The sequence below is a fragment of the Papio anubis genome, chromosome X, assembly GCF_008728515.1.
Source record: "Papio anubis isolate 15944 chromosome X, Panubis1.0, whole genome shotgun sequence".
In the NCBI taxonomy this organism is placed as follows: domain Eukaryota; kingdom Metazoa; phylum Chordata; class Mammalia; order Primates; family Cercopithecidae; genus Papio; species Papio anubis.
Window position 1 is genome coordinate 80,906,889 of NC_044996.1, and position 19,233 is coordinate 80,926,121.

Below are 19,233 nucleotides of genomic sequence, written 5' to 3' on the forward strand. Positions count from 1 at the left end.
GATGATTGTAGATGTGTGGTGTTATTTCTGAGGCCTCTGTTCTGTTCCATTGGTCTATGTATCTGTTTTGGTGCCAGTATCATGCTATTTTGGTTACTGTAGCCTTGTAGTATAGTTTGAAGTCAGGTAGTGTGATGCCTCCAGCTTTGTTCTTTTTGCATAGGATTGTCTTGGCTATGCGGGCTCTTTTTTGGTTCCATATGAGCTTTAAAGTAGTTTTTTCCAGTTCAGTGAAGAAAATAATTGGTAGCTTGATGGGGATGGCATTGAATCTATAGGTTACCTTGGCAGTATGGCCATTTTCACGATATTGATTCTTCCTATCCGTGAGTATGGAATGTTCTTCCATTTGTTTGTGTCCTCTTTTATTTCATTGAGCAGTGGCTTGTAGTTCTCCTTGAAGAGGTCCTTCACATCCCTTGTAAGCTGGATTCGTAGGTATTTTATTCTCTTTGTAGTAATTGTGAATGATTTGGCTGTCTGTTTGTTTGTACTTGGTGTATAGGAATGCTTGTGATTTTTGCACATTGATTTTATATCCTGAGACTTTGCTGAAGTTATTTATCAGTTTAAGGATGTTTTGGGCTGAGATGATGGGGTTTTCTAAATATACAATCATGTCATCTGCAAACAGAGACAATTTGACTTCCTCTTTTCCTAATGGAATACGCTTTATTTCTTTCTCCTGCCTGATTGCCCTGGCCAGAACTTCCAACATGATGTTGAATAGGAGTGGTGAGAGAGGGCATCCTTGTCTTGTGCCGGTTTTCAAAGGGAATGCTTCCAGTTTTTGCCCATTCAATATGATATTGGCTGTGGGTCTGTCATAAATAGCTCTTATTATTTTGAAATACGTCCCATCAATACTTAGTTAATTGAGAGTTTTTAGCATGAAGTGCTGTTGAATTTTGTCAAAGGCCTTTGCTGCATCTATTGAGATAATCATGTGGTTTTTGTTGTCGGTTCTGCTTATGTGATGGATTACGTTTATTGATTTGCGTATGGTGAACCAGCCTTGCATCCCAGGTGTGAAGCTGACTTGATCATGGTAGATAAGCTTTTTGATGTGCTACTGGATTCGGTTTGCCAGTATTTTATCATGGATTTTTGCATCGATGTTCATCAGGGATATTGGTCTAAAATTCTCTTTTTTTTGTTGTGTCTCTGCCAGGCTTTTGTATCAGGATGATGTTGGCCTCATAAAATTGGTTAGGGAGGATTCCCTCTTTTTCTATTGATTGGAATTGTTTCAGAAGGAATGGTACCAGCTCCTCTTTGTAGCTGTGGTAGAATTTGGCTGTGAATCCGTCTGGTCCTGGACTTTTTTTGGTTGGTAGGCTATTAATTATTGCCTCAGTTTCAGAGCCTGTTATTCGTCTATTCAGAGATTCAACTTCTTCCTGGTTTAGTCTTGGGAGGGTGTATGTGTCCAGGAATTTATCCATTTCTTCTAGATTTTCTAGTTTATTTGCATAGAAGTGTTTATAGTATTCTCTGATGGTAGTTTGTATTCTGTGGGATTAGTGGTGATGTCCCCTTTATCATTGTTTATTGCATCTATTTGATTCTTCTCTCTTTTCTTCTTTGTTAGTCTTGCTAGTGGTCTATTTTGTTGATTTTCAGAAAACCAGCTCCTGGGTTCATTGATTTTTTTGAAGGATTTTTTGTGTCTCTATCTCCTTCAGTTCTGCTCTGATCTTAGTTATTTCTTACCTTCTGCTAGCTTTTGAATTTGTTTGCTTTTGCTTCTCTAGTTCTTTTAATTATGATGTTAAGGTGTCAATTATAGATCTCTCCTGGTTTCTCTTGTGGACATTTAGTGCTATAAATTTCCCTCTACACACTGCTTTAAATGTGTCCCATTGATTCTGGTACATTGTGTCTTTGTTCTCATTGGTTTCAAAGAACATCTTTATTTCTGCCTTCATTTTGTTATTTATCCAGTAGTCATTCAAGAGCAGGTTGTTCAGTTTCCATGTAGTTGTGTGTTTTTAGTGAGTTTCTTAATCCTGAGTTCTAATTTGATTGCACTGTGTTCTGAGAGACTGTTGTGATTTCTTTTCTTTTGCATTTGCTGAGGAGTGTTTTACTTCCAATTATGTGGTCAATTTTAGAATAAGTGCAATGTGGTGCTGAGAAGAATGTATATTCTGTTGATTTGGGGTGGAGAGTTCTGTAGATGTCCATTAGGCCTGTTTGGTCCAGAGCTGAGTTCAAGTCCTGGATATCCTTGTTAACCTTCTGTCTCATTGATCTAATATTGACAGTGGTGTGTTACAGTCTCCCATTATTATTGTGTGTGAGTCTAAGTCTCTTTGTAGGTCTGCAAGAACTTGCTTTGTGAATCTGGGTGCTCCTGTATTGGTTGCATATATATTTAGGATAGTTAGCTCTTCTTCTTGAATTGATCCTGTTACCATTATGTAATGGCCTTCTTTGTCTCTTTTGATCTTTGTTGGTTTAAAGTGTGTTTTATCAGAGACTAGGATTACAACCTGGGCTTTTTTTTTTCTTTCCATTTGCTTGGTAGGTCTTCCTCCATCTCTTTATTTTGAGCCTATGTGTGTCTTTTCACATGAGATAGGTCTCCTGAATACAGCACAGTGATGGGTCTTGACTCTTTATCCAATTTGCCAGTCTGTGTCTTTTAATTGGGGTATTTAACCCATTTACATTTAAGATTAATATTGTTATGTGTGAATTTGATCCTGTCATTATGATGTTAGCTGGTTATTTTGCCCATTAATTGATGTAGTTCCTTCATAGCATCGATGGTCTTTACAATTTGGCATGTTTTTGCAGTGGCTGGTACCAGTCGTTCCTTTCCATGTTTAGTACTTCCTTCAGGAGCTCTTGTAAGGCAGGTCTGGTGGTGACAAAATGTCTCAGCATTTGCTTGTCTGTAAAGGATGTTATTTCTCCTTCACTTATGAAGCTTAGTTTGGCTGGATATGAAATTCTGGGTTGAAAATTCTTTTCTTTAAGAATGTTGAATATTGGGCTCCACTCTCTTCTGGCTTGTAGGGCTTGTGCCGAGAGATCCATTGTTCATCTGATAGGCTTCCCTTTGTGGGTAACCCGACCTTTCCTTCTGGCTGTGCTTAACATATTTTCCTTCATTTCAACTTTGGTTAATCTGACAATTATGTGTCTTGGGGTTGCTCTTCTCGAGGAGCATCTTTGTGGTATTCTCTGTATTTCTTGAATTTGAATGTTGGCCTGCCTTGCTAGGTGGGGGAAATTCTCCTGGATAATATCCTGAAGAGTGTTTTCTAACTTAGATCCATTCTCCCCATCACTTTCAGGTATACCAATCAAACGTAGATTTGGTCTTTTCACATAGTCCCATATTTCTTGGAGGCTTTGTCTGTTTCTTTTCACTCTTTTTTCTCTAACTTTGTTTTCTCGCTTTATTTCATTAATTTGATCTTCAATCACTGATATCCTTCCTTCCACTTGATCGAATCAGCTCTTGAAGCTTGTGCATGTGTAACGAAGTTTTGGTGCTGTGGTTTTCAGCTCCATCAGGTCATTTAAGGTCTTTTCTACACTGTTTATTCTAGTTAACCATTTGTCTAACCTTTTTTCAAGATTTTTAGCTTCCTTGTGATGGGTTAGAACATGCTCCTTTAACTTGGAGAAATTTTTTATTACCAACCTTCTGAAGCCTACATCTGTCAACTCGTCAAACTCATTCTCCATCCGGTTTCATTCCTTTGCTGGTGAGGAGCTGCAATCCTTTGAGGGAGAAGAGGCACTCTGGTTTTTGGAATTTTCAGCTTTTCTGCTCTGGTTTCTCCCCATCTTTGTGGTTTTATCTACCTTTGGTCTTTGATGTTGGTGACCTACAGATGGGGTTTTGGTGTAGATGTCCTTTTTGTTGATGTTGATGCTATTCCTTCCTGTTTGTTAGTTTTCCTTCTAACAGTGGAGCGCCTCAGCTGCAGGTCTGTTGGAGTTTGCTGGAGGTCCACTCCAGACCCTGTTTGCCTGGGATCACCCACGGAGGCTGCAGAATAGCAAATATTGCTGCTTGATCCTTCCTCTGGAAGCTTCGTCCCAGAGGGGCACCCATCTGTGTGAGGTGTCTGTTGGCTTCTACTGGGAGGTGTCTCCCAGTCAGGCTCCACAGGGGTCTGGGACCCACTTGAGGAGGTGGTCTGTCTGTTCTCTGAGTTCAAACGCCATGGTGGGAGAGCCACTGCTCTCTTCAGAGCTGTTAGACAGGGACGTTTAGATCTGCCAGAGCTATCTGCTGCCTTTTGTTCTGCTATGCCCTGCCCACAGAGGTGGAATCTACAGCAAGGCAGTAGGCCTTGCTGAGTTGAGGTGGGCTCCGCCCAGTTCGAGCTTCCTGGCCTCTTTGTTTACACAGTGAGCACAAAATTGCTTACTCAAGCCTCAGCAATGGCGGACATCCCTCCCCCCACCAAGTTGCAGAGTCACAGGTTGATCTTAGATGCCATGCTAGCAGTGAGCAAGGCTCCTTGGGCATGGGACCTGCCAAACCAGGCATGGGAGGGAACTTCCTGGTCTGCCGATTGTGAAGACTGTGGGAAAAGCACAGTATTTGGGCAGGAGTATACCATTCCTCCAGGTACAGACTGTGATGGCTTCCCTTGGCTAGGAAAGGAAAGTCCCCAGACCCCTTGTGCTTCCCAGGTGAGGCAATGCGCTGCCCTGCTTTGGTTCGCCCTCCATGGGCTGCACCCACTGTCCAACCAGTCCCAATGAGATAAACCAGGACCCTCAGTTGGAAATGCAGAAATCACCCATCTTGTGCATCGATCTTGCTGGGAGTTGCGGACCGGAGCTGTTTTTATTCAGCCATCTTGGAAGCCTCCCCACTTTGAATAAACTTTCTAACCTTATCTCTTTCTCTGCTTCCTCTTTAAGGCCAATGATGCTTAGATTTGCCCTTTTGAGGCTATTTTCTAGATCTTGTAGGTCTGCTTCATTGTTTTTTATTCTTTTTTCCTTTGTCTCCTCTGACCGTGTGTTTTCAAATAGCCTGTCTTCAAGCTCACTAATTCTTTCTTCTACTTGATCAATTCTGCTATTTAAAGATTCTGATGTAGTCTTTTTCAGTATGCCAGTTGCAGTTTACAACTCCAGAATTTTTGCTTTATTCTTTTAATTTCAAATAAATTTGTCTGTTAAAACTTAACAAATTTTTGTTAAGTTTATCTGATAGGAATCTGAATCCCTTCTCTGTGTTATCTTGAATTTCTTCAAGTTTCCTCAAAACAGCTACTTTCAGTTCCCTGTCTCAAAGGTCACATATCTCTGTTTCTCCAGGATTGGTTTCTGGTGCCTCATTTTACTTGATGTGGCCATGTATTCCCAGATTGTCTTGATACTTGTAGATGTTCTTCAGTGTCTGGGCATTTTAGTGTTAGGTATTTGTTTTAGACTTCACAGTCTTGGCTTGTTTGTATCCACCCTTCTTGGGAAGGCTTTCCTCATATTCAAAAGGACTTGGGTGTTGTGATCTGAGCTGTATCTGTTTTAGGGGGCATCCCAAGCCCACTAATGCTGTGGTTCTTGTATACATGTAGAGGTACTCCCTTGATGGTCTTGGGCAAGATCTGGGAGAATTCTCTGGATTACCAAGCAGAGGCTCTTGTTTTCTTCCCTTACTTTCTCCTAAACAAACAGAGTCTCTCTCTCTCTCTCTCTCTCTCTCTCTTTCTCTCTCTCTCTCTCTCTCCCTCGAGCTACCTGAAACTTGGGGTTTAGTGACACAAGCACTACCACTTTGACTGTGCTGGGTCATGCTGAAGCCAGCACAGCACTGGGTTTCACCCAAGGTGTGCTGTAACCACTCTCTACCTACCACCTATGTTTGCTCAAGACCCTGGGGCTCTATAGTCAGTAGGTGGCAAAGCCAGCTAGGCCTGTGTTCTTCCCTTCAGGGCAGTGTGTTCCCCCACAACACAGGAGAGTACAGAAGTGCCATTTGAGAGCCAGGGACTAGAGTCAGAAACCTTAAATGTTTACCTGGTGCTCTATTATATTTTACTGTGACTGAGCTGTCAGTTAAACCACAAGATGCAATCCCTCCCACTCTTCCCTCCCACTTTCCAAAGGCAGAGGAACCTCATCTTGTGGCAACTGCCATCCCAGGCCACAAGGAGTACTGCCTGACTACTGCTGACTACTGTTTCCTTAAGGTTCAAGGGCTCTTCAGTCAGCTTTTGGTGAATGCTGCCTGGTCTGGGACTCACCCTTCATGGCACCTGGCTCCCTTCTGACCCACAGCAGGTCCAGAAATGCCATTCAAGAGCCAATCCTGGAATTGGGGACCCTAAGAGCTTGCTTGGTGCTCTACTCCCCTGTGGCTGAGCTGGTACCTAAGATGCAAGACACAGTTCCCTTTACTTTTCCCTCTATTTTTCTGAAGCAGAAGGGTTTCTCCCTGAAGCCACCACAGCTGGGAATGTGTTGAGTCTCACCTGAAGTCAGCAAGTCTCAGGGTCTCGCCCAAAGTCCTTGATGTAGTACCTGAGTATCGCTGCTGGTTTTTCAGGGCCCAAGGGCTCTTTGGTTAGCAGGTGATGAATGATTCTAGAACTAGGTCCTTCCCTTCAAGAGAGAGGGTTCTCTTCTGACCCAGGGTTTCTGCAGAAATGTCCGGGAGCTAGGACCTGGAGAGGAGGCCTCACAACCCTGACCCTTGCCCTGTCCTGCTGTGGTTGAGCTGGTATTCAAAATGCAAGACACAGTCCCCTTTACTTTTCCCCCTGTTTTTCTGAAGCAGAAGGAGTTTTGCCCCATAGCCACCACAGCTAGTAATGTGCTGAGTCTCACCTGAAGCTAGCCAGTCTGAGGCTCACCTAATGCCCTTGATGTAGTACTTGGGTATCGCTATTGGTTATTCAGGGCCCAAGGGCTCTTTGGTTAGCAGGTAATGAATGATGCCAGAACTGGGTCCTTCCCTTCAAGGCAGTGGGTTCCCTACTGGCCCAGGATTTGTTCAGAAATGTCCAGGAGCTAGGGCCTGAAAGGGGGCCTCACAACCCTGACCCATACCCTGTCCTACTGTGGCTGAGCTGGTATCCAAGATGCAAGACAAAGTTCTCCCCACTCTTCCATTTCCTCTCAAGTGGAAGGAAGTGGTGTCTTTTGGAGTCATGTTGAGCTGTACAGCCTGAGGTTAGGAGAGAGGTGATGTCAGCACTCTCTAGCCACCCTGGCTGGTGTCTCAGTAGTTTGCATGCCCTCCCCACTCCCCTCCTCCCCGCCCCAACAATTCCAGTGTCTCTGGGCTTAGTTCACCACTAGGACTCTCCTAGGAGTTGCAGTCTTTGTGGCCTAGGCTGCCTTGAAGTTCATTTAGAGTCCCACAGTACTTTAGCCCACGGTGGCGGGGCCTGTGGGAACTCGAGGTTTGACTGCTAGATCAGCAATTCCTTTCTGGTTCGGGCTGGTTTAAACACTCCCTCCACGGACAGGCGTCAGCTGAGCTTGGTCCTGCTTTTCTTTATGCTATATCGGAGCAGCAGTGAGGTCAATGCCTCAGAATTGTTGTGCTCTCCTTCCGCCAGCACACAGCAATGGTCTTTGCACCACACCGCCACTGCCAGGGAATGGGGGGAAGGGTGGCTTCTATGATTCAAGACTGTTTTTCTACCTCTTTAGTGCCTCTTTTAGCAAGTTAAAACCAGGTACTGTGAATGCCCACCTGATTTCTGGTTCTTAGGAAGGTGCTTTTTTTGTGTAGATAGTTGTTAAATTGGTGTCCTTGCAGCAAGAGGGATGACTGGTGGAGCCTTCTATTCCATCATCTTGTTCCACCTCTGGAATTGCTGGTCTTAGGTGAATATTTTATAGTGTACTATTTTAAATTGTGTAACATTTTTTGGATTACATTTTCTTATCTTTTTTTTTTTTTTTTTAGACAGAGTCTTGCTCTGTCACCCAGGCTGGGGTGCAGTGGTGCTATCTCAGCTCACTGCAACCTCTGCCACCTGGGTTCAAGCGATTCTCTTGCCTCAGCCTCCCAAACAGCTGGGATTACAGGCTTGCACCACCACACCTGGCTAATTTTTGTATTTTTGGTACAGAAGGGGTTTCTCCATGTTGGCCAGGCTGGTCTCGAACTCCTGACTTCAGGTGATAAAATCTTTACTACTACATAGCTTTATTCTCTTTTCTTTTTTGGTGATTATTATTATACTTACTATGTCTATATATGTTTAAAAACTCAATGCATGGTTATAATTATTGCTTTGCAAAATCTTATGTATTTTAAAGAAGATTAGAGATAAAAGAGAACACAACATATTTATTGTGTTTTTAAATTTTCAACCTTCTTATAACTTTTGGTTCACTTCATTTCTTCTTTTAGATTTGAATTACCATCTGGTATAATTTCCTGAATTTCTTTCCCACCCCATCTACTCCTTTGTGTTATTGTTATCGAACATATTACAAATGTTATGCCCCACTAATACACCTTAGGAATTTCTTTACGCAATTGCTTTTTAAATAAATTAAGGAAAGTAGAAGATATATATAATCATACTTTCTTTTTTAATTACCTCCATAAGTACTATCACTGTTTATTTTTCGTATGAATTCAAATTTTTCTTTAGTGTCACTTGCTTTCAGCATGAAGAATATTTCTTTTATATTTCTTATAAGACAGATTGGCTAACAAGAAATTCTCTCACTTTTTGTTTACCCGGGAATGTATTTATTTACTCTTAATTTTGAAAGATAGCTTTTCTAGATAGAGGATTCTAATTTCACAGATTTTTGAATACATCCTTTTTGCCTCTGTACTCCATGAACTCTGAGGGGTGTCAGCTGTTAATCTTATTGTTTTTTTTTTTTTTTGAGACGGAGTCTCGCTCTGTTGCCCAGACTGGAGTGCAGTGGCCGGATCTCAGCTCACTGCAAGCTCTGCCTCCCGGGTTTAAGCTATTCTCCTGCCTCAGCCTCCCGAGTAGCTGGGACTACAGGCGCCAGCCACCTCGCCCGGCTAGTTTTTTGTATTTTTTAGTAGAGACGGGGTTTCACCGTGTTAGCCAGGATGGTCTCGATCTCCTGACCTCGTGATCCGCCCGTCTCGGCCTCCCAAAGTGCTAGGATTACAGGCTTGAGCCACCGCGCCCGGCCTAATCTTATTGTTATTCCCGTTCATGTGATGAGTAATTTTTCTCGTACTGTTTTCAATATTTTCTCTTCATCTTTGATGTTCAATAATTTTCACTCATCATGTGTCTGGATGTAGCTTTTTAAATGCTTATCCTGTTGAATTTCATTGAACTTCTTGGATGTGTAGATTATTGTTTTTCATCAAATTTGGGGAGTTTTAAGACCATCATTTCTTTGAACATTTATTTGTCCTTTTCTTTCTTTTCTTCTGGTACTCTCATTATGTATATATTGGTGTGCTTAATGGTGTCTTACATTTTTCTGAGCCCCTGTTCATTTTTCTTCATTTTTTTCATGTTTGTTCCTCAGATTTGTATCATTTCTATTGCTCTTCAAGTTAGTTTATTCTTTCTTTTGCCTGCTCAAATCTGCTGAATTTTTCATTTCAGTTATTGTACTTTTCAACTCCAGAATTTCCATTTGTTTCTTTTCAAAAAAATAATTTCTGTCTCTTAACTGATACACTCATATTCGCCATACAATGAGTCGTTGTTATCAGACTTTCCTTTAATTTTTAAACACGATATTTAAAAATTCTTTGGACATAATTATAAAAGTTGCTTTGAAGTCTTTCTATTCAGTGCAACATTTGGGCCTCCTCAAAGGAAGTTTCTTTTGCTCTTTTTCTTCTGTGTAAGTCACATTTTTTAATTGTATGTCTTACAATGTTTTGTTGAACACTAGACACTTTGGAAAATATATTGTAGCAAGTCTAGATGCTGTTTCTTCTCTTTCTGGGGCTTTTTTTTTATTGTTTGTTTAGTCATTTATTTATTCAGTCACTTGGCTGGACTAATTTGGTGGAATTTATTTTCCCCACACTGTGTGGCCTCTAATATTCCTGCTCAGAATTTTTCCACCTGTTTTTGTCTTTTCATGGCTTCCTATGGAGTCACCTCTGCATCCACATAGTTCACTTACTGGCCAAAGGTTGTGCTTAAGTTCACTTAGCCAGTTAGATTTTTTCATCCTTTCCTGTAGGATGTGTGTTTGTTTAGAGACTGCTTTTATAGTTCGGGGAGAGACTAACTCAGTCAGGGACTAATAGCTTGTAGATTCTTTCTCTGCTCATACCCAAGAAAGCATAGTCTTGGGCATGTGCACAGTCTTCCAGATCCATCAGTATGAGGTCTATTTGATTTTTAAGCTGGCTTCCCTGGGTCTTAGCTTAATTTTCAGTTGGTGTTTGGTCAGACGTTCTGCTTAAGGCCCTTGAGCCAATCAGGCTCAAGGTTCTTTGCTGATAGATCTGCGTATGCCTTGGGTAATGCTTTTTAGTCTGCCCCAACACTTTCTCTGATTGTGCGTGAGTGGGTGCAGAATGGCACATGTGCACTGTCTTCTGGATCCCTAGAAGTAAGTGTGACCCCAGAGATTTTCTTCTTGGCTGTTTCCCTGGTTCTCTGGTAACCTTCTGGTTGGTCTACTGTTTCCCTTATTGCTACTATTATCATGGAGCTACCAGCTCCCTCTTAATTGCTCACTACCAAGATCTCCATTGTTTTCAACAGTATCCTTAGACATGATCTTCTCCATGCTCTGTTTTAAATACATCAGTACCCTCAGGAAGAGATGCAGAGTTCTTCCTCTTTGCTTCTGTTCTTTCCTTCTGGTCAGAACCTCTGTGCCACACGACTAGAACTGGGCTCATGGCGTGCTTCTCTTGAAATGGCACCCCTACTGTATTAGTAAATTAGTAAATTCTGGCGGTAGGTCTTGATCTTAGTGTGCCCTTTTGACACGTAACCTCTGCCTGATGAGCCAACTGGGGTAAAGATGATCAGGATCTCAATATTCTTGACCTGTCATATTTGGGGTAGAATCCTTACCCTAAGAGTGAGAGCTGAGTGGGCAAAGAAATGCCAGTCCTCTCCATCATACTTGCCCAGAACACTTCCATGACACAGGCCTAAGAATGGCAAGATATTCTGGCAGCCTGCTCCTCCACAGGTGAAACTGTAGCCTAGGATTTTAGGAGCTGTCGGGAGAGGGAATTCCTATCTTCTTGGCTGCACCCATCTGGAGCAGCTTCCATCACATGGAGCCAGTATAGACGGGAGCAGTTTATAGTTCAAATGCCATAGACTGTCACTGGTTATACTGAGATTTAGTTTATTTTCATGAATAAATGTTTTCCCATTTTCTATGTGCCCTTAGGACAATTTCAATTTTCAGAGACTAAGTGGTTGTTGTAATGAATTTTCCAGATGAGTGGTTGTTTCACTGGGGAGAGTGTCTAAAGAGCTCCTTATATCACCATTGCAGAAGTTCCACCCCTCGCTGGTTATTTAAAAAACTGGAAGTATAAGATTAATGTACTAAAGGAGACCTCTATGAAATAGGGCTTACAATGACTAAGCCAGCATTATATCTTTGTTAGCAATCTGAAAACTCAGTTTGGTAGTTCTGGGTCATTTATAGTTTATGTTTGTTTTTATTTATTTGTTTATGTATTTTGAGACACAGTTTCACTCTGTCGCCTAGGCTAGAGTGCAGTGGCACGATATGGCTCACTACAATCTCCACTCCCAGGTTCAAGTGATAATCATGCCTCAGTCTCCTAAGTAGCTGAGATTACAGGCACGTGCCACCACGCTGGCTAATTTTTGTATTATTAATAGAGACAGGGTTTTGCCATGTTGGCCAAGCTGGTCTCAAACTCCTGACCTCAAGTGATCCAACCGCCTCAGCATCCCAAAGTGCTGGAATTACAGGTGTGAGCCACTGCGATTGGCCTAGAGTTTTGCTTTTTTGTTTTTTTTAAAGGAATATTTCAAAGTATTGTCTTCAAGTTAGTTCAGTTCACCAAGATTTTATTGACATACTCCCTTGGAATACTAATTTTATGGTGAATAATCTTTGGTTTGCTTTGTAGGTATTAGGTTTTGAAAACTTGAAACTAGTATTAATATATTATTTGTAGTTATTGGAATGTCCCATAGATAATATGGTTTGGTAATTAAAGCAGAGAACTGAAAATCAAATTTCTCTACTCCCCAACCCCTCACCCTCATTTTCAGTACCAATCTAGGAAATATCAGATATAATTTTATTTCTATATTGGTTTATTCAGCTGCAAAATTGAACTAATAGTGCTTTAGAAGGGTGGTGTGAGACTTAATGAATATTACTAAAGCGTTTATTTCTGTGCAAACGACTGTATTTGTTTTATTTTAAATATATATTTATATTTATTCGGGGCCAGGCGTGAGGGTTCGTGCCTGTAATCCAACACTTTGGGAGGCTGAGGCTGGTGGATCACTTGAGCTCAGGAGTTCAAGACCAACCTGGCCAACATGGTGAAACCCCATCTCTACTAAAAATACAAAAAAAAAAAAAAAATAGCCAGGCATGGTGATGAGGTCCTGCAATCCCAGCTACTCGGGAGGCTGAGGCAGGAGAATCACTTGAACTTGGGAGATGGAAGTTGCAATGAGTCGAGATCACACCACTGCACTCCAGCCTGGGTGACAGAATGAGACTCCATCTCGAAAATAACTAAGTAAATCATTAATAAATAAATATATATTTATATTCCTTCAACTTTACATGGCCAACTAAGAGCTTGTATACACTTGTATTTTAATGCAGTATGTATTATGATAATTTAATGCAGTAAAATATATATATTTAATGTAGCACATTAAGTTTTATATATTTAAGGCAGTGTATTAAATTATACTTATTTAGTGCAGCATATATTATATATATTTAATGCTATATATAGCCAAATGGAAAAAAGCACCAATATAATTGTAGTGTTGATTTATTGAGTATCTCCTAAGGAAATTGTTTTCTCCAGTTAGAAAGTATTGCTTTATATCATTATATCATATGGATAATAATCTGTTGTAGTGCAAAACAGATAAGTTGGAATAAAGTATGCTTATACCATGTCTTCTTAATAATATATAATCTTGAAAATTATATATAATTTGAAATGGATATATGTTTTTATATATATATTTTTTCCTTTTTAATGATAGCCAAAGCTATGATATTGGGAAGATGGATAAGAAATCTACTAGGCCAGAAATGCTGGTAAGGATCATGTTAAATATTGTAGAAGTAGGTTGACTAACCTACTTTATGTTATTGTTATAAAATTATAATAGCATACTTCCCATTTATGAGTAGATTAGCTATTGAGCACACCATTGAACATCTCAGTGTATTTGTTTTTGTATATTTATCTAATAATATAATCTAACTCATAGGCATGTACCCATGAATCAATATATGTAGAGTGCTTTGAACAATGTTTGGATATGTAAATTTTAACTTTTCTTTTCTGTATGTGTGTGTGTGTGTGTGTGTGTGTGTTTTGAGGCAGAGTCTCGCTCTGTTGCCCAGGCTGGAGTGCAGTGGTGGGATGGCTGCAACCTCTGCCTCCTAGGTTCAAGCGATTCTGGTGCCTCAGCCTCCCAAGTACCTGGGACTACAGGCATGTGCCACCACACCTGGCTAATTTTTATGTTTTTAGCAGAGACGGGGTTCTGCCATGTTGACCAGGCTGGTCTGGAACTCCTGACCTCAGGTGATTTGCCCACCTTAGCCTCTCAAAGTGCTGGGGTTACAGGAGTGAGCTACCGTGCCTGACCTAGTTTTAACTTTTCTTATTGCATATTTTGAAGTTGCAGATTTTTCCCCAACTACCCAGACAGAACGTGCTTGGATATGGAAATTAATATGTAATCAACAAAATGTGATTGTGTAAATAAATATGATGTAAAATTACTATATTCTATAGCAAAATGGAATTTTTTGAATGTCCATTTGATTCTTACTATTACAGCATATTAATCAAAATGTAACTGAATACCTTTTTAATGTAATTACCACTATAATATATGGGGAATAAAAGAGAAGCATAAAATGTAGCTTCTGCCCTTAAGGAACTTATGATTAAAGGATAAAACTAGTACAAGTGAATACAATGAAATATTATCCTGGCTTAAAAAAGAAAGAAATCTGACACATGCTACAACATGGGTTAACTGTGAGGAGACTCTACTGAGTGAAACAAGCCAGTCACAAAAAGACAGATAATGTATGGTTCCACTTACATGAGGCACGTAGAGTAGTCAAATTCATAGAGACAGAAAGTAAAATGGTGGTTTTAGGGGGTAGGGAGAGGGGAGAATTGGGAACTACGGTTTAATGGGTATAGAGTTTCAGTTTTGCAAGATAAGAGAGTTCTCGAGATGGATGCTTGTAATGATTGCACAAGAGTGTGAATATACTTAATACTACTGAACTGTACGCTTAAAAATGTTTAAGATGGTCATGGAGCCAGGTGTGGTGGTATGCACCTGTAGTCCCAGCTACTCAGGAGGCTAAGCCAGGAGGATTGCATGAAACCAGGAGTTTGAGGCTGCAGTGAGCTGTGATCATGCCTGTGAATAGCCACTGCATTCGGTCTGGGCAACGTAGTAAGGCTCCATCTCCAAAAAAATTTTTTTTTGAGACAGGGTCTTGTCACTTAGGCTGGAGGGCAGTGGTGTGATCAGCTCACTGTAACCTTCAAACTCCTGGGCTCAAGCAATCCTCCCTCCTCAGCCTACTGAGTAGCTGGGACTATAGGTGCACCCCACCACATCTGGCCAATTTTTAATTTTTTATAGAGACGGGGGTCTCACTTTGTTGCCTGGGCTGGTCTCAAACACCTGGCCTCAAGTGATCCTCCCACCTTGGCCTCTCAAGGTTCTAGGATTACAGGCATGAGCCACTGCACCTGGCCTAAAATTTTAAAAAAAGTTTAAGATGGTCAATTTTATGTTATGTGTATTTTACCACAATTAAAAATAAATTATTTATATAATTTATATAGATATAAATATATTTTTATATAGTGACATTTATATAGATATAAATATATATCTATATGAATATATTTATATATAGTGACATTTATGTAGATACAAATATATAACATTTATATAAATATATTTTTATATATAGTGGCATTGTCACTTATTATATAGCAGTGAGACTCAATTAATTACAATAATTGCAACAATTTGGATGTTCTCACCTATAATATTGAATAAATGAAGCAAGATACAAAGTAGTACATACTGTATGATTCCATAAATGTAAATGCCAAGAACAGTCAAAATGAATATATGGTGTTGGACGTCAGAGAATTGGTTACCCCTATTTGAAACAGGGTCTTGAAAAGAAGCATGAGGTGAGCTTGTTGCTGTTAATGTTCTGTTTCTTGATTTTTTTGTTGTTAACATACGTGTGTTTACTTTGGGAAAATTCATATAGCATAGAATTCATAAGAGCATAGAGCTCTTGAGATTTTTATACTTTGCTGTATGTCTTTTATACTTCAATGAAGAAAAACAGAATTTAAAAAACACTACTGCAAGTGAATGAATTTGGGAAGATAATGATAAACTTTGTGATACTGACCTGAAGTATGCAGAAGGGCGTGTAGAAAAGGAGATTGTCAAGATTAGCTAGAGTTGTTGAAGGAGCCTTTTGGTAGGAGACAGGCCTTGTTGGGGTCCACACAGTTAAAAGGGAGGAAGAAAATGACTCCAGGCAAGGGATCTAGATGGGAGATGTCTAAGAAGGAAATAAGGATGGAAGATAAGATACAAGCTTAATTCAAATGGAATATTCATATTGTAAGTTTGGTGAGGTAATACTATGCAGTAATTTTTTTTTATGCAGTAATTTTTTATTTCATGCCAGCGGTCATTTATTTGAGGTGTAATTTATATACAGTAAACTTCACAAGTCTCAAGTGTGCAGCTTGATGAGTTTTAATATATAGTCTTGTATATTACACCATACAGATCAAGATATGGGAACTTCCAACACCGCCAAAAGTTCCCTTGGCCCCATTCTAGTTAATACCCACCTGTCCTTCCAAGAACAAAAAAAACACTATTCTGACTTCTACTACTATAGATTATTTTTGACTGTTATTCAGCTTTGTATAGATGGAATCATACAGTTGTCCTGTTTTATGTCTGGCTTTTTCTAAACATACATTGTGAGATTTGTTCATTTTGTTACGTCTTTTGGATGATTTGACACTTTTACGATTATGAAATAGCTATAGTATTTCTCAGAAATGCCATATTTACTCCATAAAAATCATTTGAGGGAGCTTATAAGTTCTTAGAGTTATTCCACGATAATAATGTGGTGGTAAGCTGATAAAATAAAACATTGCTCTGCCTCAGTTTCCTTATTTTAAAAGTAGGGATGATAAAATACTTATGTTAAACACTGTTAAGAAAATAATTATATTAACATAATCATATTAAATTTAAATAAGCCAGGAATATAGCCATTACTGTAACATTCTTAGACAATATTTTATACGGGTAGCATAATGATGAGACATATTCCAAGACTGTGGTCGCTTAAGGAAATGCTATTTCATAAAGATGACTTATGTTTGAGAAGATGCCTGTCACTGTGGGAGTGCTAGTCAGCTGTTGTATTGAAGTTTAACCATCAGATATGTGCTTTTTTTTCTATTTTTGTTTTTTACAGGCTAAAGTTCTACGGCTACTAGCCACCAATTATTTGGATTGGGATAACACCAAATATTATGATAAGGCTCTCAATGCTGTAAACCTAGCAAACAAGGTATGAGGTTTTTATTTTTGAATACTAACTTAATGTATTTTTTGAAGTCTTGATCACATTTTGAAATCCAGTTTAGACATTTGCTTCAGCATTTACTCTCACAGATTGTTATAATCTCTCTGTAGCACGGAAAGGAAAAAAGAAAATATTGCTATAATCTGAATGTTTGTGTCCCTGCAAATTCCTATGTTGAAATCTTAACCCCCAAAGTGATGATAATAAGAGGTGGGGACTTTTTGGTGTAAAATGGACGTAAAAATAAAAGAGGTGGGGACTTTGGGAGATGATAAAGTCATTGGGCAAACCCCTCTTGAATGATATTACTGCCCTTATAAAAGAGGTCCACAGGAGCTTGTTCACCCCTTTTATCATGTGAGGACATAAGAAGGCACTATCTTTGAGTAAGCAGGCCCTCACCAGACACCGAATCTGCGAGCACCTTGATGTTGGAGTTCCCAGCCTTCAGAACTGTGAGAAATCAATATCTGTTGTTTGTAAACTATCTAGTTTACGGTATTTTGTTATAGCAGCATGAACCGTCTAAAACAAATATACTTCTTTGAACACCAGAGATTTTTGAGAAAATTTTCTGTGAAACAGAAAGGGATCTCTCTACTGTGAGTTTTTAAGATGAAGAAGTAAATGATAAAATAGGCAGAATAATGGGATTTAATTTTAAAAACAACTACAGTGGTTCACTTTCAGCTCATGTTCACACATGCATAAAAACATGAATACAAAGCGGGCGTGGTGGCACATCCCTGTATTTCCAGTTGCTCAGGAGGCCGATGTGGGAGACTTGCTTGAGGCTGGGAGTTCAAGGCTGCAGTGCACTACGACTGCACCTATGAATAGTCACTGCACTTCAGCCTGGGCAACATAATAGCAAGACCCCATCTCTAAAACAAGCAAAACAAAATGTATATATATCTACACTCCTGGACAAGGAACACTGAAAGGCTGGTGACCCTTTAAAAATAGATTCAGGCTGGGTGCGGTGGCTAACGCCTGTAATCCCAGCACTTTGGGAGGCTGAGGCAGGCAGATCACAAGGTCAAGAGATCGAAACCATTCTGGTCAACATGGTGAAACTCTTTACTAAAAATACAAAAATTAGCTGGGCATGGTGGCGTTCACCTGTAATCCTAGCTACTCGGGAGGCTGAGGCAGGAGAATCACTTGAACGCAGGAGGCAGAGGTTTCAGTGAGCTGAAATCATGCCACTACTGCATTCCAGTCTGGCGACAGAGCAAGACTCCATCTCACAAAATAAATAAATAAAATAAAAAAAGAGAGATTCAATTAGGATCAGTATGTTTTACTTAATAAGGCAATTAAATATACTGATACACTTTAGAGAGGTTTTTTCAGCAGAGTGGAAGCATGAAAATGAATAGCTCGATCAACCAGAATGTTAAATTTCTCAAACAGAGCATTTACTTGAACTATATTTTCTTGAAATTTGTGTCATGTGGATGGGGTTATTTAACACTGAAAAACTTGTTCAACATTAAAATTTTAAAAATTAACTTAGAAATATTAATAGACAGAAACAATTTCTATTTTTTAATTTTGCTTTAAGTTCTAGGACACATGTGCAGAATGTGCAGGTTTGTTACATAGGTATACATGTGCCATGGTGGTTTGCTGCACCTATCAACCCATCACCTAGGTTTTAAGCCCTTGCCTGCATTAGGTATTTGTCCTAACGCTCTCCCTCCCCTTGCCCCCCACCCCCTGACAGGCCCTGGTGTGTGATGTTCCCCTCCCTGTGTCCATGTGTTCTCATTGTTCAGCTCCCACTTATGAGTGAGAACATGCAGTGTTTGGTTTTCTGTACCTGTGTTAGTTTGCTGAGAATGATGGTTTCCAGCTTCATCCATGTCCCTGCAAAGGAAATGAACTCATTCTTTTTAAAGGCTGCATAGTATTCCATGGTGTATATGTGCCACATTTTCTTTGTCCATTCTATCATTGATTGGCATTTGGGTTGGTTGCAAGTCTTTTCTATTGTGAATAGTGCTGCAATAAATATACGTGTACCTGTGTCTTTATAGCAGAATGATTTATAATCCTTTGGGTATATACCTAGTAATGAGATTGCTGGGTCAAATGGTATTTCTGGTTCTAGATCCTTTAGGAATCGCCACACTGTCTTTCACAATGGTTGAACTAATTTACACTCCCACCAAAAGTGTAAAAGCATTCCTGTTTCTCCACAACCTCACCAGCATCTGTTGTTTCCTGACTTTTTAATAATCGTTGTTCTAACTGGCGTGAGATGGTATCTCATTGTGGTTTTGATTTGCATTTCTCTAATGACCAGTGATGATGAGCTTTTTTTCATATGTTTGTTGGCTGCATAAATGTCTTCTTTTGAGAAGTGTCTGTTTATATTCTTCACCCACTTTTTGATGGGGTTGTTTGTTTTTTCTTATAAATTTGTTTAAGTTCCTT

At 39.8% G+C, this 19,233-nt stretch overlaps 1 protein-coding gene across 1 annotated transcript in view; it reads left to right on the forward strand.

Annotated features, from left to right (window-relative positions):
* The window catches only part of TEX11 (testis expressed 11), a 329,846-nt gene that overhangs the window by 134,280 nt on the left and 176,333 nt on the right, over positions 1 to 19,233 (forward strand). Inside the window, exons 9-10 of the mRNA XM_031660592.1 lie at positions 13,149 to 13,203; positions 16,681 to 16,776. Coding sequence (XP_031516452.1) covers positions 13,149 to 13,203; positions 16,681 to 16,776 — 151 coding nt within the window. The remainder of the gene's footprint in view (positions 1 to 13,148; positions 13,204 to 16,680; positions 16,777 to 19,233) is intronic.